The sequence below is a fragment of the Rhagoletis zephyria genome, unplaced genomic scaffold (genome assembly GCF_001687245.7).
Source record: "Rhagoletis zephyria isolate East Lansing unplaced genomic scaffold, Rhagoletis_zephyria_1.1 Rzeph_scaffold_00129, whole genome shotgun sequence".
Taxonomy (NCBI): Eukaryota; Metazoa; Arthropoda; class Insecta; order Diptera; family Tephritidae; genus Rhagoletis; species Rhagoletis zephyria.
This window is the reverse complement of record NW_016157213.1, coordinates 184,380-210,730: the sequence shown is the minus strand read 5'-3', so window position 1 is coordinate 210,730 and position 26,351 is coordinate 184,380. Positions and strand designations below refer to the sequence as shown.

At 33.2% G+C, this 26,351-nt stretch overlaps 1 protein-coding gene across 6 annotated transcripts in view; it reads right to left on the bottom strand.

Moving 5' to 3' along the window:
* Positions 1-26,351, bottom strand: part of LOC108380860 (mediator of RNA polymerase II transcription subunit 15) — a 251,110-nt gene that overhangs the window by 55,569 nt on the left and 169,190 nt on the right. For 3 of the 6 annotated variants that reach the window (XM_017637267.1, XM_017637259.1, XM_017637295.1), the window contains 2 exons: positions 10,592-10,780; positions 5,548-5,796 (listed from right to left, as the gene is read on the bottom strand). The exons of 2 other annotated variants lie outside the window; for them this stretch is intronic. In XM_017637267.1, the coding sequence (XP_017492756.1) occupies positions 5,548-5,796; positions 10,592-10,780 (438 nt within the window). The remainder of the gene's footprint in view (positions 1-5,547; positions 5,797-10,591; positions 10,781-26,351) is intronic. One more of the 6 variants, XM_017637275.1, reaches the window with a different exon arrangement.

Genomic DNA, 26,351 nt, shown 5'->3' with positions numbered 1-26,351 from the left:
AATTTCATTCATATATTCCACAAAGTTTGAAACATGGATCTTTATGGTTTTCGTTAAAGCAGAAACAATATTTTTATAAAAGGAAACACTAAAATTAAATGATAAAAAATAATTTCTTAAAACTTGTCTATATATAGGTGTGCGTTTAGAATTTTTACGTGGGGTGTATATGTATAACACCGTGCAAAAAAAAAACAAAATAATTTCAATACACACGAAAGAATCGATATACTCACGAAAGTATGGGCCAATATAGTAAAACTGCGTTTTTAGTTTTTCACTCTGGCGTCACGATTTTTTTTCAAAGGACTTTGAAATTTTAAAGATATGATTAATTCAAAAAATTTAAAAAAGAATCAGTGCAATGTAGAATAACAGCATGAGTACCAAATGAGAGAGGAATTTCTGTAGCATTTAAAAGCAATACAGCTTTTTGGTTTTCAAGGACGAATGGGTATTGAAAATGCGCTTTTAATAAATTTTATCTTTTTAAGTTGATAAAGTTTGTAGGACAAAATTTGTAAATGACATTTTCCATACCCATTCGTCCTTATGCACTGAAAAATTAATTATATTATAAACATACACAGTTTTTTCTTTCATATGATACCCTTACTGTAATCCTACATTCCACTGAATATTTTAAATAATCATATTTTTTAAATTTCAAAGTTCTCTAAAAAAAAATCCTGACGTCAGAGAGAAAAAATTAGTACACAGTTTTATTTAATTTAACCATAGCTTCACAAATATGTTAATTTTTTTGTGTGTTAAATTTACTGAAGCACGGTGTAATAAAAGTTTTTTATTGAAGATATTTCAAAACATTACCTTCTTCATCATTATCATCGTCATCAACTGATGCGTTATCGCCTAGGGGTTGAGCTTTCAACATATAGCCCTTAAAGTACTTGCTATCTGTGATTCTTCTGCTAATTGTCGGATAGAAGGAAGAGCAAAGGATATAATTTATGGTACATGCTGTAAACTAAATCTAAAATTGAAGTTGATTGGCGCAACTTCTTGGTCATGAGGTGTTTGCTATATTCCCGAGGAATTTATAAAGAAGTAAGAGGATAGGCCACGTGTAATCTTTGAAGCAATGCGTGTGACAAGAATTCATGTCTCAAGTCACTGTTTATTCCATTTAAAAAATGGTTATAAGGTCTTATCGAGAGTATTGTGCGAAGGACTGAAGCCCACCGTCAACGAACTGATTGGACCTTATCAGTGTGGCTTTAGGCCTGGAAAATCCACCACAGATCAGGTATTCACAATACGCGAAATCTTGGAAAAGACCCGCGAGAATAGGATTGACATACACCATCTATTTGTCGATTTCAAAGCCGCTTTCGACAGCACGAAGACAAGTTGCCTTTATGCCGCGATGTCTGAATTTGGTATCCCCGCGAAACTAATACGGCTATGTAAAATGACGTTGAGCAATACCCCCAGCTCCGTCAGAATAGGGAAGGACCTCTCCGAGCCGTTTGATACCAAACGAGGTTTCAGACAAGGGGACTCCCTTTCGTGTGATTTCTTTAATCTTATGTTGGAGAAGATAATAAGAGCCGCAGAACTGAACCGCTCAGGCACAATACTTTACAAGAGCTTACAATTGCTGGCGTATGCCGGCGACATCGATATTATCGGTACAAACAAGCGCTACGTCTGTTCTGCCTTCTCGGGATTAGATAGAGAAGCAAAGCGAATGGGTCTGGTGGTGAACGAGGACAAAAAGAAGTATCTCCTGTCATCACACAAATAGTCAGAGCATACGCGTTTTGGCACCCACGTCACTGTTGACAGTTACAAGTTTGAAAAAGTAGACGACTTCGTTTATTTGGCAACCAGCACTAACACCAATAATAAAGTCAGGGGCACCGAAATTGCGCATGTGGAAACTATGCATTTAGACATTATTTCGGTTTCAACCGAAACTGTGCATGTATGCTTTATTTCGGTTTTTGCCATATGCATTATTTCGGTTTTCAACCGAAACTGTGCATGTATGCATTACTTCGTTTTGTTTTTCATTTGCATTATTTCGCTTTTAAAACGAAAGTATGCATATGCATACTTTCGGTATTTTCTCATATGCATTATTTCGGTTTTCAACCGAAACTGTGCATGTATGCATTACTTCGGGTTTTTATATGCATTATTTCGGTTTTCAACCGAAACTGTGCATGCATGCATTATTTCGGTTTTTGTTATATGCATTATTTCGGTTTTCAACCGAAACTGTGCATGTATGCATACCTTCGTCTTTCACATCTGCATTATTTCGGTTTTCATTCGAAACTGTGCATGTATGCTTTATTTCGGTTTTTGCCATATGCATTATTTCGGTTTTTGTTATATGCATTTTTTCGGTTTTCTAACGAAAGTGTGCATATGGATAATTTCGTTCTTTCTAATATGAATTATTTACTTCTACTTAGTAAGGGTTATAATCCCTAGGTAATCCCTAATGCCGCCTACGCAGAGAGAAGTTCTGCGCAAAAATACTTCCGCCCTGCTTTTCCGGCAACACAGAAAGGAGAGTTCTACTTAGTAAGGGTTATAATCCCTAAGCGCGGCCGAAGGCCGCCTACTCAGAAAGAAGTTCGTTTTCATGTATGCACTATTTCGGTTTTTGTCATATGCATTACTTCGGTTTTGAGTCGAAACTGTGCATGTATGCATTACTTCGGTTTTTGTCATATGCATTATTTCGGTTTTGAACCGAAACTGTGCATGTATGCATTACTTCGTTTTTCTCATATGCGTTATTTCGGGTTTCAAACGAAAGTGCGCATGTATGCATTATTTCGGTATTTTCATATGCATTAGTTCGGTTTTCAACCAAAACTGCGCATATATGCATTATTTCGGTTTTTTCATATGCATTATTTCGGTTTTCAAACGAAAGAGTGCATATGCATAATTTCGGTTTTTCTAATATGCATTATTGCGGTTTTCAACCGAAACTGTGCATATAAGCATTATTTCGGGTTTTTTCATATGAATTATTTCGGTTTTTTTCGTATGCATTATTTCGGTTTTTTTCATCTGCATTATTTCGTAAGCACAGTTTCCATATGCACAATTTCAGGCTGCCTAATGTCGGCCTTGAAATCCAATGGAGAATCACTTTTGCCAACAAGTGCTACTTTGGGCTGATTAGGCAATTCAGGAGTAAAGTCCTCTCTCGACGTACGAAAACGACGTAAGTCACTCATCATTAAAGAAGAATAATTAAGATATTGTGACCATACTTACATATAATGGTGTTCTCCCCGTACGTTCACTACGAGAATTCAGATTATAGTAAAACACCAATTCTTGAGTTGCTGAACTCCATTTAGAGTAATTACGTAAGGTATATTATTTTTAGTGTTGGGCAGTATCCATACCAAAAGTACTCAGAACTCGATTCTCAAAAGGATCGCCAGTACCCGCATTTTTAAAAGTATCGATACTGAGTACTTTAAAGTACTTGGAATTACTCACTACTCAAAAATAATTTGTACAAATCATTAATCTGATACATGTACTCAAGTTCGAATTCACGTTCTCAGTAGTAAGTGTCGAATGCAAAGATACTATTTAGATTTACTGGTTTTCAGAAAAGATTGTACCCAATTTCAAGTTTTGAAAAGTGCAATACTTGTACACAGTACAGTTAGCCGAAACTTACTTACATAGAATAAAATGAACATATATACATATGTAAAAATAACTTATAGACAGCTACACGAAAGCAATTTAATTTCACCTTTTTGATTTGAATTTAATATGAAAACTGTCAGAAAGAAAAAATTAGTTTACACTTAAAGTGTCGGTGAAACCATGATACAAAAAAGAAGGTAGTTTCAATAAACAACTTTTTGATTAAAAAGGACATTTTTGACAATTGCTCAATTGTAAAAAATCGAAGCGGCGTTACCCAATTTAAGTTTTTTGGTAGAGGGGTTTTTATATCCTAAATTTGGGAGTATAAATAAAATAGTTGTATTAACATTTACCTTTTAAAAATAAATAATATCTTATCTTAAAAACTTTTAAATTTTACATTAAATTCGATAACTACTTGCCAAAATCTTTATTTTTACATTAATAAAATTTTAGTAAACATATTTTAAAATGTTTAAAGTGTCATTATGTCATCTGATTATTACACAATGTAGCTAGCCAGGACTATTACAGTTTTCTATATCGGATACGATTGCTCCTGATATAATAGAGACATTTCGATGTCTTTCAAGTAACGTGAAAACGGAACTTACTTTGGGACCCATAGGCCTCATGACTTTCAGAGAAGTGAGTATTATCCAATTCTAGTATATTTCGACAATATCGTTGTTTCTTTGGATAAAATTAAAATATATTTTACTCAATATTAGAGTTGGTGCGATAAAAAATTTGTGATTTATTGTTAGAATGAAAACTAGAAACACAATTATCAACTTATTGAGCATTCTCTTTAAAATACAAACAGGGAAACGTTCGGTTATTTGTGCAATGGTTTTGGAATGGGGAGCGGAGACATCAACAAATTGGGTAAAGGGTAAAATTTCGGCAGCGCTTAGACAAAATTAATTCTCATCAGTCCAACTCCGGCTACGCTGACCACTGTAATTTTTACAAGAAGGGCCGTATTTCAAACCGAATTTATTCATAAATTTGTATCTGAAAACTTGAAATTTTTATTTTAAACTAACGTTTAATTGTTTGACAACACGTGTGTGTTAAAATTGTTTGCTTTGGGTTAAGTCTTGTGACACAACAACCCAAAATTATTGTACAAAAACCGAGCCATACCCAACAAAATACCTTTTGCTAGTTCAAATTTCGATTCTAAGAACAAAAAGTTTGTAAATAGATAAAAAATTAATAATAAAATTTGGAGGATTTTAGATATTGCATACGGTAGCACGAAATGTCACAATCTACTTAATTGTCAGGTTGTTAATATGGCGACGAAAAAATGACAATGGAACTACCTTCTTTTTTGTATCATGGGTGAAACCGGCAGATAATATTCATTTGATGTAATGCCAGCTTGTGAGATTTCTACACGAAGCAATGAAATGTTGTCAATATGTGTATATTTATAAAAATGTATTTGTACTTGGAAAAATACCCGATCCTTAAAGGAATTGATACTGAAAAAATCGAGCCTCAAAAGTACTTGATACTTCCCAATACCCATTATGTTGTTATTTTAATTTATTTATTTATTTAAAAATAAAAAATAAAAATATTTATTTATTTAAAAATTAAAAACAGCTGTTCAAAACGTTTCGACGTAGATCGTGTTTATACGGACATGTAATATTGTTCAGATGCTCCTAACCCGCATTTCGGATGACATGCTAAAATGTCTAGTGCTAGGTGTGCGTTTATACGTTATATATATTGTTCAGATGCTCCTAACCCGCTAGGTGTGCGTTTATACGTCCATATCACAATAAAACGATTTAAGTTAACCGTACAAAAATTTTTTTTACATAAAAATTTATGTGAATGTGTGTATGTTTTTCACATTGAAATTGCATTTACCTTTGCCTTTTTGAGTTTGTAGGGCTGTGACGAGTTCTGCACACTTGTCGGGCGACAAAAGGCTAGCTTCGATGTTAAACGAATCACCCACTGAGGTGATGTCACGAACTTTGCCACGTGGGTTCATTAACAATCGAAGTGGCACTTGAATTGGTGTTGAGGAGTTTTGTGTCGTCGATGTTGTTTCACCAAGTGCAAGGTTGTTTTCTTTGAATTCCTCCTGATAATTTTTCTCCTGGACAGACGAATCTGCATTGCCAACATATTGTCATTGTAGAGTCAGTAGAAGGATTTTGAGACTATTTTAAGGCGTTAAAAAAATACTTCACACTACGGAAGACGTCTATTATTGTAATTGTTTATGGAACTAGAAATACTAAAATAACTAGACGTAAAAATTTTTAAATAAAAAACAAACATATAATTCAAATGAAAAACAAATCACTTAACCCCAAAAACTTTAGATTAATTGAAAAAAGTTACTTAAAAAAACATTACGTAAAAATTCAAATAACGAAACTTGGGAAACTTATAATGAAAACTAAAGTTACTAGTATTTGAAAACTAGAATACCTATCTATTCTTAAAACTAAAAAAAAATAGTAAACATAAAAACTTGAAACATAAAAATGTTACTTAAAAACAAAATTACTGAAAAAATTAGATACCTAAAAACTTAACTAAAAAAATATATCAATCTGAACCTAAAATTAATTGACTTAATGAAACTATAAATTTGAAAAATAGTTTTAAAACTTGTATTAAAAATTTAAAATAAAAATAAGAAAACTTTACCAAGAAGTTTACATAACAACTAACATAATTAATTTAATATAAAATTCTAACTGGAAAAAATTGTTAACTTAAAAAATCTAAAATAAACTATATAAAATGTAAAACATAAACTATAAAAATCTAAGAAGAAAATTCGGACGGCTATTAAGCGTAACGTACAACGTAGTTTGTTGTCGTACACTGACGAGTTATATCACATGTAAATATGTAATATATGGGTATGTATGTTTACATAGGAGTGAAGAGTCCTGATTTTGTTATGAATGGATACATGGAAGTGTGTGCAAATGCGTGTATGTATGCATGTGTTAAAAAAAATGTATGTGTTTATGTAAAAATATTTGTACAGTCGATCTTATTTTAACACGGATTTTTTAACGCGAAGTTTTTTACAATCCCCCGTTGTCTTTTTTACGCGGTTTTACTTTTTTAACGCGGTTCGCGATAATGATTTTGTCCTTTTGTTTTATTTTCAGTGCGTTTTGCAAATGCTGTTTGGATTGCGCTGTCTCATGTAGGTTTTAAAATTTATCTGCATGTTGAACACAAATTTTATTATGAAAACAATGTGTTTAAAGGCAAGATAAAAAAAGGTACTTAGAAAAATGGCCCTAAGCCTTATATGAACATGGACATACTAAAAAATGCAAACCTGCAGCTATGAAAAAGATAACCCCAGCTACGCTTGCCAGACGTACTTATTTTATCAGTATAGTACTGATTTTTTAACTCTCGTACTGATTTTATTCATTCTTCAACCAGTAAGCTAATGTCCTGTTTTTTCAAAATCTGTACTGATTTGCACTAAATTTTAAATTCATACAAATCTGTTCTAGGGGTCTTTTCAACGAGATTTTTTCCGATGTATTTCGTTTATAATCTAAGAAAAAAAGAAAGTAATTTAATTATAGTTGACATGTTTTAGAAAATTCTTGATACGCGCAATAAATGAAAGCAACTAAAAAAGCAATCATTTTATGGGCATATCGCCGGGGCGATACGTACCAAATGCGATAATGTGATGGATTATACATTATTTAAAAAGAGGGCTAACGTGTTTTTGTCGAGTGTTAGTTGTTCCGAAAATATGTAACGGACAATTCTACGTTGGCTTCTCGCGTGTATCGAGAGCAAAAAATCTATATAGGTACATGCCCAAGACAATAAGTCCCGAAACGTTGTTTACGAAATGTATTGCAGTAGATGTCATTAATTTGAATTGCTTAACTTTTTTTTAATAAAAGTTGTTATGTTTATGTGGTGAAATGATTTGTTTCCTTCTTTGTTACATTTAAAAGATTTCGTTAAACCAAACATCACGCGGGCGAAGCTGCGGGCAAAATATATGTAAGTAGGTACGTAATAAATTTGTTCACTGCCCCAAATTCGAGTTTCTTACTTGTGTTCATAGCGTACAGCCATCTCAGGTGATCTGTCAGTTTCATCGCAAGCGAATTGCTCGTCGAAGAGAAATTTTTATAATTGGGCATTTCATCGCAGAAGATTTCATTTCAAAAAGTGCTAACGAGTACATTCCACATGACGGAAATTACTATATTCGCAAAAATAGCTTACTCCGCGTTGTTTTCAGCATATATTTTATAGAAAACACACAACTTTATAAAAATTCAAATTTAAAAAAGCGGTTAAACTAACTATTTCACAGGCAATCGCCTGCGATAGCTCACAAGCGATATCTCTCGCGATTGCGGTGAGCGGTCTCCGCAAGCGATTTCTCCCCGGAGATCTATCGCAGCAGATGAACAATCACTAATGGAGACAGCAAGTTATGGAGACCTGGTTATTTTAACTCGGAATTTTTTTATGACGGAGTTTTCGCAAAATAGGAGCAAATAAGCAAATTTGAACACAAATTTGGTTATTAATAGGCGATTTTTTTCGCGAAAAATTTTCTGTCCCAGTAAACCGTTTAAAGTGAGATCGACTGTATATATTTATGTGTGCATGCATATGTATGTATAGTTGTATGCAGAAGACAACCCATATTTGATTTACTAACAATAGGTCCATTCAATAACTTTCCAGTAAACACTTACAGCGAGAGCGTAAAAGAAAAATAGAGAGTAAAATTGAGAGCAAGAGAAAATTTTCAGAAAAAGTTATTGAACGCAAAACTAGTAACTTAAGCCATTTTGACACTTTCTGACGGTTGAGTTTTGGCGCGCAATTTTCTTTTTAATGGGAATAGTTCCCACCGTCATAAAAATAAAAAAAAATATACAATAGATTTAAATTGTTCATCCATATTTTCATTTCATTAATTATGTTTCATCAAACCATCCTCTTCAACAGTTTCTTTACATTTGAATTTGAAACATCACCTTACTCATTAACTCCTGCAAATTCCTGCTAGTAAAATTTTTACTTGCAAGAATTTGCGGCTATCTCAGGTTTTTACGCTCTCGAATTCGCTCCTTTTTGCAAATATTTTGGGTTATTGAATGCATTTCCAGTAAAAACTTGCAAGTACTAGAAACAATTTCTAACAATTTTTTATATTGAATGGACCTTATGTATGCATGTATAGGTATAATAAGATATTGTGATGGAATGTAGTATGTAGATTTGTATGTATAACGCCCTTATATTAAATTCAAACAGAAATTTAATCGAGTCGATTCTCTTTTTACTCAGCTACGATTTGAGGCTCAATTTGGCTGGCATACTTGGCATTGCATAAGAGTTGTCACATAAGGAATCCGTTAAATGAGCTTTGCGTGTAAGTGGTTACCGAACGCACAGCATTACATATGTAGAAGTCTGATTTTTGATCTGTACGTAAAATTACATGCTATGCAGTTAAGCTCGATATGTTATGCAGATAAGCTCGATTAACTGTCTGTCTGAAGTTAATATTAGTACATAGTGAATTAATTTATTTCTTAAAAGCGAATTTGCTGCCAGCAATGCAATAACTATACCGAAAATAATTGATTCACGCCAGCTATTGAACCATCTCATAGCCGTCTTGTGCTTTTGGCATCGAGTATAAACATTTTTGTATACATGTATGTATATATTTGTGCATACAGTGGCTCAAAAAAGAAGTCGAACAGGCTTAGTAAAACTTTGAAAATTTCTTTTTTGTATTAAACGCGTAAGACGTATATGGGCCAAAACAATTTGGAAACATTTTCAAGGTTTTTTTAGATCCTCAGCGCGCTAATTCCGAAACGGGTGAGCCCTTGCTTGGTAGGTAAACCCCAATAGCATCTCTTCTCCACCTCATCATATTTTCTCTCAATTTTGAGAACATAGAAGACTTAATATGATTGGTTATCTGAATTCATGTCCAAAAGATTTCGGCTATTTTTATTAAATTGCGCATAACCTAAAATATATTCTTACGGAAATGTGCGGCAAAAATTGTTTGGTAAGCTTTGACTTTTCTTCACTGCTTTAAATTTTCTTGGCATTGATTCGAGTAGTTTTCCGAACATCGAGGGTTCAATCTCCCATCATTCTTCGTTATTCGAATCTTTTAACACTTATTTATTTTAACGTGGCTTTTTCATTAGTTTTAGTGATTGTCCATTACGGTCCTTAATCGTTGTGAGTTTAGAAGCGCTCGAGTCTGGCGCCTTTTTTATTCGCTGCATACCATATTTTTCGACAACGATTTTGGTTGTCTAGATGGCCTCTCTTCAAAAATTGTGTGTCCTTTAAACCAGGTGTGCTCATCCAATAGCTCAATTGGCTCAGTTGGCACGCAACAACATCACTTTGCTTTGGCTTACTTTGGCTCAGCTACAACAAATAAAACAAGCGTTGACTCAGTAAAAACAAGTGGGACATTCATTTACTGCTGCCTCGCGTTGGCATGCATTTGCTTAGCTGTGTGCTCAATGATGATTTGTTAGTTGCTGCAATTGTTATTGACGTTGTTGTCGTTTGGCTCACTAACTTAAATTTGTTTAGCACCCCTGCTTTAAACTAATTATTAACTTTCTCACTCAGATTGAGCTTTGACTGCGTAGCCTCAATATTTCCACGAACAAAGTTTCCAAAATAAGGACCCCTCTTTTTCAGATGATTTTTACTTTTTTACTATTAAAAAAAAATAAGTTATTTCAACACTCTCGAGCCCTTTTCGAACCTTTTCTCAACCATTAAAAAAATTAAAAACACAAAAATTGCGTAGGTAAATACATGTGTAATTTTTGCTTAGTCCGACTTCCTTACCCGACCGCTGTATATACATACATACGTGTGTAAACGATTTCGTTACCTTGACCAGAACCCTCATGCACCCATTTAACAGAGCGCTTTTTACGGTTCACATACATCGACTGCCCTTTTGATTTCTGGTTGCTTATGTCACTCAAAGAATTTGAAATTCTGCGTGCTAGCTCAACTTGATCTTCCACCGTAGGATGCAAGCCTGGCGAATAAAAGGCTGACGAGGCATAGAGTTTTCCTGAATTTTGAACATTTTTATTGATATCAGTAAATTATCTATAAAAATATAATATGTATGCACATGTGATGCCTGAAAATAGGTGATACGTTTTTTATTAATTATTTTTTACTCAGAAGACCAACCGCAATGCTGGTATCAGTTTTAAAAATATTTGCATAATTTTTATGCATATTTGACTCATTAAATACATAAATTCCCATACGTAGCGTAACGAAGCGGACAAAATGATTTTCTTTTTTTAATATTAATATTTTAGCATAGGGGCATTACAAAATGGCTTAACTTTGTAAAAAATAGAATATAAGTAGATTCTAAAAGTTTGCTTATATATGTACATATACATTTGTGAAAGCTATACATTTTTTCATTTTGATAACTTTATTTCATCTAGGTATCATTAACTGAATTTTTGATAAGTTCAGTTACTGCATCTTTACCTTGTTTTTTTTTTTTTAATTTTTATATTTAAAAAGTCTTCTCTCCCAAGGCACATTAAATTTTGTGTTACAAGATAAGAACAATACTTCGACATGGAAGGTACGGCTATTATAAAAACACAACTTTACCTACTCAGTAAATAACAATAATTTAGTATGGGAGGTAATAGAATGTAAAAATGAGCCCTATCGCCAATTCCATGTGAAAATCGTTCCCATAATTTAACATGCAAAACAAAAACAAATTGGGAAAAATTTTAATTTCAAAAATGCGAAATTTTGAGTTTTGTCACTTTTGAAGATGGTGTGCAATATGTATTTTCTAAAACTTTGTTTATATGCACTTTGGTCCTCCAGGGGAATTGAACACCAAACCAAACAATCGATAACGCGCCTTCATTGCAAACCTCCGGATGGTGTAGAATATCCAACTACTTTACTCAATACAGAGATAAGTAAAACTATACATAGTATAAAGGAAAATTACTATATTCAATAAGGTAGGCATCAGTTCTGCACCGTCACTGTCAAACGAAAAGACTAAGCCTCTACATGTGCAATAATGTATTATTTTTCTGAGTAGGGTTGCCTCCTATTAAAAAGTTAAAAGATTTTGTCCGTTCGTTGGATTACGAAATGAGATACCAAATAAAAGGGCCTGGCCTTCGCATGTAAAAAAGCTTTCATTTTTTTAATAGGTTTGCCACCTATTTAAAAATTGCTATCTTCTATACATAGTATAAAGGAACGTCGAGATACTTTGGCCACGCTTATCTCAAAAAATACAGAACGGATTTATACGAGATTTTTTAAGTATAAGCTGTATCGATAGGAATATTATCTTTAGTACTTTAAATTCCTATAAGGTTGCCACCTGTCTAAAAACTTACTAGATCCGCACTGTTCATTGGAGTACAAGAAATGAGGGCAAGGGCTCAGCTTTTGGATGTTCAATAATGAATTACTTTTTGAGTAGGGTTCCCACTTTTTAAAAATTATAAGATCTTCACCGTTTGTTGGACTAAAAACTGAGGTACCAAGTGAAAGGAGATGGTCTCCGCATGTTCAATAAGTTTTTAATTTTTGCTTGAGTGGGGTTGCCACCTATTTAAAAATTATGTATGTATAATACGCGAGGGCATTTTTTTGTTAATGACATTAGATTTACACAGTTCATTCAATTAAAAAAAAAAAAACGAGATGCAAAGGAAAAGGCTTGACCTTCCGATTTGAAGTACGGTTTTATTTTTCGAAGAGGGTTGCAACCTGTGCGAAAAATTAAAAAATGTGGGCTGTTAAATTACAGGAAATGAGGTGTCAAATAAAAGGGCTTGGCCGCAACCTGTTTGGTTGTCAATCGCATCTTATTTAATATCTACACATTCAGCGCGAAGCGAAGCCTCGCGCATACGAAGCCGGCTAGTATAGTATAAAACATTTGTTTATATACAGGTGGCGACGAGCAACTGTTACCCAAGTTTTTTCGAAAAATAGATTTTGCGAAAAAAAGTATTTTATTGTTAATTTCCCACTGATTTTACTTTAGTTTCATTAATTACTTTTTAAATATTATTTTTATTTAGATTTACCAGCGGTAAACACTTTGATAGAAAAGCACAAGCGGCACGCAAGTCTTCGTCGGTTAATTCATTCCATATCTTCTGTAACCATAGGCTAATTTCCTCTAATTTTAGTCCTTTATACTCCCCCTTTTGTGCAACAAAAGGCCTCATACTCAAAAATCGAATATACTCGGAACTGGCGACTAGGATGGCCATTCATTCGACCAACCCTATACATTTTATATTTTTTTTTTGTCTTTTTATACAAAGCCTAAGAAAAAATACATTTGAAAAACATTTGGGTGCCGCATGTCGCGCACAGTTTACACTGCTGGCCAATGCAAGTAAGGATTAAAATTTTAAAACTAATTAATGAAGTTTAAGTAAAATCTGTGGAAAATTAACAATAACATACTTTCATCGCAAAATCTATGAAGGTCCCTACTATTTAAAAAAAAAAAAATGCGTAACAGTTATTCGTCGTCTCGCTGTATATATCGTCACCTTAATTCACAAAGGCCTAAACCAACACTTTTTTCGAAACTGCGTTTTTTTCCACAGATTTTGGTAAGATGTATTAAAATACACCTTCGATAAAAATTTTAAGTTGTTAGTACCAAAAACGACGGAGTTACATCCCACTTTTTAAAAACCCCCCACCTGTGCTTGATATACTTTTCATAATGTTTTTTGCCTACTCCTGTAAAATAAAAACTTTGTTGTTTAAGGCCTTTGTGAATTAAGGTAACGACACTGCAAACCAAAGTTCTCGAAATCTTAACGAAATCTTTAGGAGTATCTCATTTATGTAATGATTTGTACGAATCTTCAAAGAAAATTATATGAAGGGGTTGACACGAAAGGAATTTCTGTACGAATAATAAAGACAATTTTTAAAAAATTATGCAAGAAATTCTTCACATAACAGCGTTATTTTCATTGCTTTACCGATTTTCTTCCAAAATTTCGTAAAAGAATCAAAGTGTGCACAGTTTATTTAATTTTAGATAATTCGGCAAAAAATCTAATGAGATCTTTACGAATTCTTTAAAATTTCTCTACAATTCAGAATACTCTGAAAAAATGGTTTGCAGGGGATATGTATATACATCTATATCTGTGTTCGTTTGGAAAAGTAGCTTATGTCGAAAGGCTGGCTTTAGTATAATACGGCATTCCCTTTATTCTTTAAACAACAAGGAATTTTGGATGAGAATATTGACTTGCTAGTATCGGAACTATTTCTTGCACGTTTATTTGCCAAAAGTTTTTCAACTGCTTAGAGCCGGTGAGTCATTCGCAATCGTATGCTGCGAATGCCGATTTATACTAAAGCCAACCTTTCGACATAAGCTACTTTTCCATACGAACACAGATATATATAAATGTGAATGTCTGTTTGTTTATTACCTTATAACTTTTGAACCACTACACAGAATCGCACGAAACTTTGCACGCTTATCTGTTTTTATCCCGGGAAGGTTATAGGTATGGTTTTGTTTGCAAATATGGTGTCAATTTTGCGAGGGGGCGTGGCACCTCCCATAGGCCTGCAAATTTTTAATCAGCTATAACTTCGGAGCCATAAGTCACATGAACTTGAAATTTGGTATGCGGACAAATCTATGGTAGAAGCTTATAGTACGGTATATATAAATTACTTTGTAGGAGGGGGCGTGGCATATGTCATAGTCGTAGAATTTTTAATCAGCCATAACTTCGGAGCCATAAGTCACATAAAATTAAAATTTGGTATGCAAACATATCAATGGTAGGTGCTTATAGTAAGGTTTGTATAAATGAGTTTGTAAATGGGGGCGTGACACATAATATAGGCGTGGAATTTTTTATCAGCCATAACTTTGGAACCTCAAGTCAGATGACTCCTTTAATTCCTTTTGATATGCCTTTCGAATTTAAAAGACCTCAGTTTCCAGTTCGCTTAGCTTTTGCAATGACAATAAACAAGAATGCCTTAAAGTCAAACCCGAAACTTTATCGAAAATAAAATGTATGATAATTGTATTGGAAAATGCATTTATGTTAATAGTTAGTTTGAAGTATTAAAAAAATGCTGTGAAATTATATTATAGTTATTATTCGTAAGAAAGAAGTATTTCTTCTATTATATAATTTATTGGAGATATTTTAACCTAAACAAAACACCTGCAGTGCCAAACAATTATTATTGCATTTCATTCCATAATACCCAAGCTATACAGCTGCCCTACCATATGCTGCTATCACGGCTATAGTAAAACTAGAGCAGAGAGTATAACATCGTTACATAAAGTATTTTTCATATTTGCATAAAGATGTGGGGTGAAACCCGCGGGTAAAAGCTAGTATGTAATAAATTAAAATCGAAAGGTAGTACATGTCGTATGAGTAACATTCTCGTCTCGTTTGAGTAATCTATACCCTCATAACTCGCACATATGTATGTACATTACGGTGTTCCAAAAATGCATGTGAAAAAGTAAAGTCGGAATTTTTATGCTCTCACCGCCTAGGATTATTCTATACTGAAAAAAATGTGCCCCATTTTTTTGTGATTTTATATCAATATTTTTCAATCGGAAAAGTCTGCTTCTCTTTAGGAGACTCCCAATAATAATATCCAATCGTTTTTTTGAACAATTTTTTCATAGTAACAATATATCATAGGTCCCCCAAAAACCCCAGAAAATGCAATAAGGGGACCAATAAAAAGTCTTTAGTATTAAAAACTTGAAAAATAAACAATTGGGTATTGTTATTGGAAGTCTCCCGAAGAGACTCGGAGTTTTCCGATCGATAAATATAATTTTTTAAGAATTCTATACCGTTTCTACGAAAAGTAGTTTTTTAAAATACATGGAAAGCTTTGAGAGCATTGAGCGACCTCTAAATATTTTTTGATTTAAAAATAATAGAATACGGGTATATTTTTTCGATATAGAACAATCGTAGGGGGTGACAGCATTAAAATTCCGACTTTACTTCTTTAGACCACCCTAATATGCTTACAAAGACAAACTGGAAACTGTCCCCAAAAATTAATTTAAAAAAATTTTGTATCGAAACTATTCTGCAAATTATTTCAAACCTTAGTATGTCTTTTTAGCTATTCAAGAAGGTATTACCTTAAATTAACGAAGTAATCCGTAGACGGATTGCGAGCTCAACTAATGGAGGGTAAAATTGTATTAGCAGGAAAAATTTAAAAAACACGCGACTACAATCTTTACATTTTGAACTTATTTGCTCATTATAAGTCATTGTTGACATAACCCTATTCCTGAAAAAATGTTGTCAGTACTTTCCTTAAATTACTTTTTACGACGCTTTAAACAAAAAAATCAAATTGCTGCATGAGACGTTAAAGTGCATGAAGTTCAATACTAAAGAAGAAGAAAAAAATTTGCAGAATGTTTTCCACCATGTTTGCTTCACCATAAATTCACCAACAGATAGAAATTCGCTATTGCGAATTTTAGGCGAACCGGAAGTATCGATATAATACTCATTTAAAGAATTACTGTAAAAATATCGGGTACCCATTAATATCGGGATAAAACGACTCGATATTCCAAATACCGATAACAAATTCCAAAAATTAAATCTAAATAATTGTTTCGTTTTCTAATGAAGAATTAACACTTTACACTTTAATACATTTTTGCAAAAAATGGTGACGCTAGCTGTCGCCATGTTCGGGATATTTTGAAACGACGTATTTATGCTAGGATTTGATCCAAATTTAGCATATTTAATTGAAACATAGTTAGACATAGATTCGCAAAAAAAATTAACCGCTAGGTGGCTCTAAAGCCGAAATAAAATCTGTATACGACATAAATGCATGTTTGCATTAAAAATTAGTTTAAAAACAATTTTAACAAAAAAAATTTTTTAATATAAGGAGGAAAAATCTTTGCGTTTATTAACTTGGAAAATTCCTTAACTATTTCAAATATTACTACAAAAAATTGTATACAAATAGTCTTGCACAATTCGCAGGGATTTGCAATTTTATAACCCAAATTCTTGTTGCAGTTTTTTTACGGAAAATATTTCGTCGCTACCATGTCAAACTATCGAATGTGAAATGTGTGTTTTTCAGGAGAGCAAAAAAACTGTTGTAAAAAATGTTGTTGTCATTAGGAAAAAGTGTAGGATTCGACACTTCGTTAAAGTCAGTAGCCTCTGCTTCTAAGAAGACTCGAAATTTGCAAACTTGCGTATTATTCTACACGCTTGCGCAAGGTATGGTAATTGAAAAAGCATTTTTGCATAGTCGATAGTTTGACATGGTAGCGTCGATATGAAAAAGTTTAAATTTGTTAAAAAATGTTTGTCACAGATACAGAGTTAGGCTGTAAATATCTACTATAAATTGTTGTAATTTTTTACTGAGTAAATTGCTACTTACTTATTATGCAAATAAATAAAAACCTTTTTATTTTGATCCCTCATTTTATTTTTTAACATTTTGTCATACAAATGTCACGCCGCGCCAAATGGGAAATGCCCGTATGTACTTTACCATTAGCACATCAAAACGAATTTCATCAGGGTTATCACAGAGTCCATCGTAGTTCGAAATCTGTGAAAATGTTATTATTGATCTCGAATAGCTGCGAACGTAGCGTATACTTTGAATATACACGTTCGTACAATTCGGATTCAGTGTCGTAGATTTCACGAAAAATCGGACAACGATGGATCCTGTGATAACTTCCAATAAACGGAAATTATTTTTAATATAGCGTACAATATATTATTAATTTTTTTAATGCGCATTTAAGATTTGATACGATAAGATTCCAAAAGATATCGTTTTTAAACTATCAAGAAAAAGTATCAGTATCGAATGGCAAAAGCTCCGATATGGTATCGTATCGTATCGAAACTTGTGTACCTAGTAACAAAGGAATGCGACAACATAGTCGATGTGTTGTGTGAATTCTGATGTTCCAATTTTCGTAAATGCATCGCTGACCAAGCAAAATTACGAGCTCCTCAAGTCAATGCTTCGTCTTAAAAAAAAGAAAATAATTTCATCCATTTTTACCAAAAGAGTTTGATTTACATCAATCGGAACAGCAACGACAGCCCGAAGTAATGAATAGCCGGGATATTCTAAACAATCTTGAGAATGTTGGCCCAGGAACTAGTAATTCCTTTCGACTTGGCAGCGCTCAGAATGCGAATACTCCTCCCCAGGACGACCATTAAGAATATCAGTGGATTTAAGTATTACTTCATTGAGGACCGTTTGTTCAATGTCCGGTTAACACAAACCGGAGGTAAAAGCTCCAATTAAATACAACGACTGCTTTATCAATCGCATGTTATATGCATGATGTCGAAAACGTCGATAATGATGTTTAACTGGGAGGTAGTAATAATCAGACATTGAACAAACGGCGTTTAGTCTAAATATTAAGTTATTATTTCTGTTCCATCTATTCCTTTTGTCTTCTTATTTCTATATACAAAAAATGTTGCTGTTGCTTTTCCACAATAAAAATGTTCATTTAAAACGGCCTCAAGCTCAATATAAATTGTTGAATATAAATATACAAAAAATTTTAAATTATTAAACGGCATGCCAATATTCAAATGCAGTGTATATGGCTCACGTTTTTTTTTGTTTATATTGGTGACAGATTATAAGATGGCGAGCTCCAAAAACTGTTTATTGTGATGTGATTCAGGATCCGGTGATTCTATCGAATATGTATTCATTGAGGTGATTTCCGATAACTCTTTATCGGTTTCTTCAACCGCTACTAGGGATGCAAACGATGCATCGATGTTTTTGAAACATCGATAATGTCGGTTCAATTTTCGATGTTTGCCATCGATGTTTACAATTTACTAACATCGCGAAATTGACGATACATCGATGGAAGTTTTACCGATGTTTTAAACATCGACTTTAAGGAGACTTCGGTATGTTTGACTGACCTTAAATTTATTATTCATTCAGAATTTTTTTGTTATTTATGGCCTTATAACAATTATATTCAACAATTTTATTGAGCAAACGGCCCGAGGCTCAATAAAATTGTTGGATTTATTCTGAATGCTAATAACCTAGCCGTTAAAACAGAACCAAACGCCCCTTAGAATTTCAACAAGATCAGGCCTAGGATCTTTAGGCCCGAACGACCTTATGGTGGTATGCATTTTGATTCTAATAATAGAAAGGGTATAGAAAGGATAATAAAATACAGGAAAATACATTCATAATTATTAAAGTATTCAATATTGCTTTAAATTTAACGAGAAATTAGCAAATTGCAAAACATCGGAAACCATCGATATATCGATTTTTCTCTGGCGATGTATTTTAGCCTCGATGTTCTTTTCTCCGATGCATCGAAACATCGATGTATCCATGTTACTGTTCAAACTTTGCATCCCTAACCGCTACTGATAAACTATGAAAACATTGTGGCTGTTCACGCTTGACTGGTAAGCTGATAACCAGGCAAGCGTGACCAACCACTATTTCATCACAGCGCACGGCAGTGCGCGAGTTAATATCGCTTTACGATATGAGACTAAAAAACATATATTTATTTACTACGCTGACGTGCGTGTTCTTTAATTATATTCTTTAGACTAAAACTATGTTCACATATCAATATTATCTTAATCAAAGCTCATTTTTTAATCACCCCGTTTACACAGGCAAATCTCAGATTATTAGCCGTCAAATTTGTTGTGCTTGTTATTCTCACATCTCAAGGAAAAGTTATGTTTCTTCTCTGTGCCCCCGTGATCACGTTTTTCTGCTATAATAAGCAATATAAATATATTTTAACTTAACATTTTATTAAAAATACCTTTACAAACCTCTTTTACTTGCTAGCGTACATTTTTGTTTACTTTTACATTTGGCATTTCTCCTCTCTTTCGCAAAAACAATCGATAAAACTAGGATGGACACCGAAAAGTTATCGGTTAAATCTGAGATTATTTTATAATTACAGATTAACAAGGGACGAATTTTATATGGCTAATCTCTTGTTATAATTACAGATTAGGGTGTTAAGCTCTAAAATTAGGATAATCTACTTATATGTGAACCTAGTATAACTTGTTTACATAAATCTTAGTGCTACTTATACTATTGAAATGCGTCGGTTGTTATCGAAATAACTATTGAGATGCCTGTTGTTTACTGTTTACTAGTAGATAACTATTTGGGTTGTTATTGTATGTTGTAGGGATAGTGCAATTTCTATTGTTCCAATGCTTGTCCGTTGCAGTTCGTGATAATGCATGTCAAAACAAGTTCTATTGTTTTGATGCTGTTTACAAGTAAGCGCTTATCATGGTGTACGTGATCTGCAGTGAGGCTATGTCGTTAACTACCTGCAGTGAGGCTATGTCGTTAACTCGCGCAAGTGACGAAAGCAGCCACAGTAGCATGCTGAAATGACTCGCTTATATATACACGAGATTTGGAAGATTTTATCCAGATGTCCAATTGACATGTTTGAGGCATCGTTGGAAAGGTCTTGTAGAGTGTGTCCAGAAAATGTATTCAAGCTTCATAAACGATTAACCGGATTCTTAAAAATTAGGCTAAAGAGTTGCGAAACAAAAAACGTTTTTTTGCTTTTGCCGGTTTAGGGGGGCATTTGAGTACACCCAACATATTTAGTGTTATTCTATAGGCCAATACCTTTCAAACGATACCTTATATATTAAGTTCCGGCTACAAGTTGGAAAGATATAGAGGGAAATGTGTTTTGGTTCGTGTCTCCACTACGAGATGCTTTGGTATGTATTTGGCGTCTGTACGTACCTTCATTTAATTTTGTTCAAACTTTCAGGAATTAAAGTACAAAAAAAACTAAGAAGGTTTTGTTCCAGGATATCTTGATTCATATGCCTTTGTGGGCGTGGCTGCCGCCTGAAATTCGAAAAAAGGCAATTTTTTAAATTACCACTGAGGCGGCACTACTCAGTCCATGTCATTGTTGTGGATATAAGTAGAAGGGTCTTCAAACAAGCTATCTAACGCTATCTTTTCTGTTTATAAAATATAAGAATGTCATAACGTTATCGCCTGAAAACTAAAAATCGGGCTGCTGAAAATATACATTTCGGGCATTTTCTCAAAATCTGGTTAGTCGATTTTATGTCTGGGAAAGCTCTTGTAGTGGAGATATTGCGATTCAAATTGAAAAAATGTCGCTGCAAAAAGGGTCAAATGGTTAAAAATTAACATATCCGTATAATTTGATTACTTTAAGATATAAAAATAACATACCCAATTCCCCGAAAAAAATTGATCATTCCCCGATTGCCACTTAAACCGAAATTCCCTGCAAATCGGGGGATTTCCCGCGAGTTGACAAGTTGAAGGATGCAGCTGAGCTAATCACTTCGTACATGTTTTGGAAACCACAAATTGTGTGTATTTTAAAGTTTTTTTCAGTGATAGGTATGCCGAAATTGTAACATTTTTCCCTATTTTAATTGCAGGTATGCACTTAACCTACCTGGGAAGACGCGTACAATATTACCTACAGTTGTACACAAATATGTATGTACATTTAGTTCACCCACTGTGCCGCTACTACTTACCCAGCAAAAAATCGGTAATCGCTTTTAGTGTTCTAGAAGGCATAGCGTTATAATGCATTCGAATTTTTTCGCTTCTTTTAGGCATTGGCGGTAATGCAAAGTAGAATGTTCTACAATATTTTATTTGTTTCGCTTCTTTGCTTCATTTCAGGGAATGCAAAGTAGAATGTCCTACAATATTTTATTTGTTTCACTTCTTTGCTTTATGTCAGGGAATTCAAAGTAGAATGTCCTACAATATTTTTTTTTTATTTCGCTTCTTTGCTTAATTTCGGAGAATGCGAAATAGAATGATGCATCGTAGTCAGCTGACAAATGGAATGAATATTCAAAAATTCTTTTTCTGCCGTTACTTTCTGTGGAAATTTGTCTCGCATAAAAATCATGTTTTGCTTTGTTCAATTTGCAGCGAAGTTGAAGTCAGTCAATGAAGTGAAGTACAAGAGTGAGGAAGTACAATTTTAAGCTTAATTAAATATGCATGTATGTACATACCGACTTTTAAGTAAAATCTAAATACCTAAATACATACATATGTATGTATAAAAACTGATTTATACAAAATGTAATTAATTTTAATCTTTTAAGACATTTTCTGATTTCAATTTAATGTAAATAAGTATGTACTTATCTAGGCATTGTACATTAGTTTCTCTGTAAGGCATTCTTTGTTCGCTTCTCTGGATTCTGTTTATCCATGCGTTCTCCCTTCGTTTGAAGGCAATGCTGCGGGTAAGGGCTTACCGCCAATGACATGCCCATGTTAAAATAAGGCCTTCTTGAAGCGAAAGGGTAAGCGATTCCCATCGCCTAGCTCGTTTCCACTTTCGTTTCTGTGGTAATCGTGTTTTTTGCTGGGTAGTTACATACGTATGTATAAATTTTTTGAGCAAAACTACTTGAGAAAAAAGCATTAGTTTAATATCACGACTGCAACACCGTAAACGTGATTGAAGTAAAACTTCTTAAAAAAGGCACATGTGTGCGCCCCACACCCGGTAGAAATCTTAACAAAAATAAACTACGAGACAATCAGACGAATACAGTTGTTTACTGTATCCAAAGTTGGTACCAAGTTGATAAATTTTTATCATTTCTCATGTTTTTTTTTATTTTTTATTTTTGCGAATACAAAGGATATGATCATTCTTTTTCGCTGCATTCCGTGTTCGAAAAATTATGTGTTTCAATATACACATCGATTTGAATATATAAGTGAGATATTTTAGCAATTTATTTGTTTGTATTTACGTCGATTTTAAATTTGCTACCCTAAAATAATTGATATCAATTAAAACACCTCTTTGAAGTAAAATTTTCGAGTGACGAAAGCTGAACTAGAGACACAAAATGTATGATATCAATTTCGTGACGAAAATTATACGCATTTTTTAACTGCCTTTGAAACGTACGGAAAATCTTCTATTATTTATTCGGAACGTTGCGAAATTCCGATGTTTAGCAACGATTCGTATGAATAAAAAAGATTTTCCTTACGTTTCCAAGGCAGTTGAAAAATACGTATAATTTTCGTCACGAAATTGATATCATAAATTTTGTGTTTCTAGTTCAGCTTTCGTCACTTGAAAATTTTACCTCAAAGAGGTGTTTTATTTGATTTAATATTCAATGCATTAGTACAGTCAGAATTAAAATCTGTTTGTAGTAAAACAGTAAAGTCGTTGTGCGATGGGCAGATTATTTCGTATGTGCAAGACAACAAACTTCTGACAGACCATCAGTCTGGCTTCAGGACAAAGAGAATAAGCACAACGGCACTCTTAGATGTGATAGCAAGCGTGATGAAAACCATACTCATTTTCTTGACCATTCAAATACCCTTTGACTATGTTGACCACATCTCATTGTGTAAGAATCTGGATAAATGCTCTAATCAGATCTTACCTTGGTGACAGAACTCAAGCAGTAAGTAGTAGAAAGTCTGACTTCCTACCGTAGTTAGAGATGTCCCACAAAACTCAATCCTGTGTCCTCTGTTATTTGTTTGAATATATGTACATATATAAATGACTTACCTAATGTTCTAGAGTATTGTAATGTCCACATTTATGCCGATGTTGTACAATGGTATGTATGCTAAAAGTATGCAAGATGAAAAAGTAACATATGCAATTTGTAATCAGCCAAATCTAGCAACATGGCGAGCATTTGACTCGATGTTGCATGTTGTTAGGCGCGCCCGCTATCCTTTTGGAGATAATACTATTATAAATCCTTGCAAATATCATAAGTACGACTACAATATTTTACGCAACAGAATTTTGCTGGGCAGTGTAATCTTATAAATAAATTTAGATTTGTCTACACCTATGTAAGTATATTGTTACCTTAATTCACAAAGGCTCTAACGAACACTTTTTCGAAACTGCGTTTTTCACAGATTTTGGTAGGATTTATTAAAATACACCTTCACTAAAAATGTTAAAGTGCTAGTACCAAAAACAACGGAGTTTAAAAACCCCTACCTGGTTTTGATATTCTTTTTATAATGTTTTGTGTTTCTCCTTAAAAATAAAAAATTTGTTGGAAAGGGCATTGAATTAAATATGTATGTATCAAATTACTGAAAAATTCAACATTTTCTGTAAAAATATCGTTTTCAAAAATTTCATGCATTGCAATGTAAATGGCAACTCAAACAAGGTGTTATGCCATGTTATTCTATCTCAAACATACTGTTTTAGGATGTCATTGCTACTTAGCGAAGCTGTTGTTCGCTGTTGTGTTTCTGCAGCATATTTTTATTACTGTTTGATCCTGCCTTGTATGAATATATATAAAGCTCTTTAATTAGACAAATGGGTAATAAATTGTTTTATAATAGGATCCTTCAAAATTTGAAAAAAACTCTTTACGTTGCATGATGTGACTAAGCTTACCAAACGTCCTCCCTTGAGGAGGATTGTCCTCGTCAAACGTAATTTGTCCTCCTCAAAAATTTGGTCCTTCTCTGTCCTCCTTTTGAGCAACGATGTCCTCTTTGTCCTCCTTTTCAAATTGTATAGCAGTGATGAAATTTTCGAAAAATTTCGCTCAGAATATTTTTATTTCCTAATCGTACACAATCATTATATGTATTTAAAAGGCATTGTTCAACTTTTATTTAAGTGATGTAAGCTTTTGATTCAACTAATCGCCTGTGGAAGTTGAACAGTTTAAACGCCTTTTAGTCTTAATCAATATTATTTTACCCTTTACAACACTGATAGACTAGCTAACGACGCTTCTCCAGAGGCGAAAATTATTGCCTACCATATGTAATTTTGTTTGCCAGATATGTATAAGTTTTATCAGTGGCAATATTTGCGTATGGGGATTTTTTATCTTGATAAAAGATATTGTAAAGTGGCTTAAAATAAGTATGTTCGTTGCACTGAAGCGCGAATCTGCTTAAAAAATTTTAGAAAACATGTTATTTCACATCCAAGTACATAATCAAAAATAACACAGGCCTGTGTGGTTTTCCCCCTAGAAATGTATTTCATGATTACGATTACAGTAATCTGAGTCCTTAAATTTTTAAGATTACTATTATTATAATCATAATGGTAATATTTATGATTATAATTGAGGTAATCGTAATCGTATATAATTTAAGGATTACAATTAAGCAATCGTAATTAAAGTGTAATCGTAATCAAAAACTACCCAGCTCTGTTACATACATACATTGTTCATAACGGTTTCAATATCTAGAGTTATTTGAAAAAAAAAATTAGATAAAGTTTTGCTATACTAAGGCAATGACATGATCACTTAACAGAAACTTCATTAATTCTTTAACCGAATTTCCGCCATGCAAAGATTTGACAAAAAATGTATGCCATTTTATAAATTCAATGTGGAAAAACAGGATGACACGGGTAGTTTTTAAAGCCCAACATAGTGGTGAAATTTTTTTCATTTAATGCCTAGTGAAAACTCAATGTTAGCTCTATTTAAGAAAACTGTTAATTGTTTTTAGAAATTTAGTTTTTTTTTTTAAACAGAAATGAGAAAAAATGTTACGTTGTACTTCAAAACTAACCACTATTTTAAGAAGTGTAAGGGAGCTAGTGCTGCCAACTACATATTTTCGAGTACAAGACCGAGATTTTTATAAAAACCCGGTAGAAAAAGCTAAATTCCACAAAACAAAAGCTGAAAAATAAATAGGTTTATATTAATATAATTTTAATCAAATTCATTAGAAACACTACTTGAAATTGAAACTGATAATCGAATAATATGTAATAACGTTGATTTTTGGCATTTTTTCCGGTGTTACTCATTTTTTTATATAGAAGAAAATGAACAATACTGTCAACAAAAAAAATTCCAAAAATCGACGGTAATATGTTTCGGTCTTATAATTGTACAACGCAGTGTACTATTAACTTGTTTGACTTGTGTTTAGGCAACTTTGAAATGCTTTTGATTTTTTTAACAACGTTAATTTATTCGTCATTTATGTGTTAAAATAAGTATAAAACAAATTTTTTGTGTTTTCAATGTGGAGAACTTGTCCTCCTGGAATGCTAAACAATTCAGGTCACCTTAGATGTGACACATGCCGCTATGTTTTACAGTTCAACATATGCAGGCCTTTATATATATATATTATATATAAAATTCTCCAAAATTTTAATGTATGCAGATGATGTAAAACTTTATAAATCGTACGTTTCAATTGAAGAAAGGTCTTTGCTACAATCAGACTTAAACAGCATGGCTTACTGGTGTAAAGTAAATCTTATGCCTCTAAATCTTAAGAAATGTAAAGTAATGTGCTTCTCGCGAAGAGCTGTTCTGCCAGTTTCTTATATAATAGGTAACCATAACCTGGAACAGGTATACAATTTTGTGGACCTTGGTATCACAATGGATCCTAAGCTTAATTTTAATCTTCACATTAATGTGACAGTCAACAAGGCTAAAGGTGTACTTGCATTTGTGAAACGATGGTCAAAAGAATTT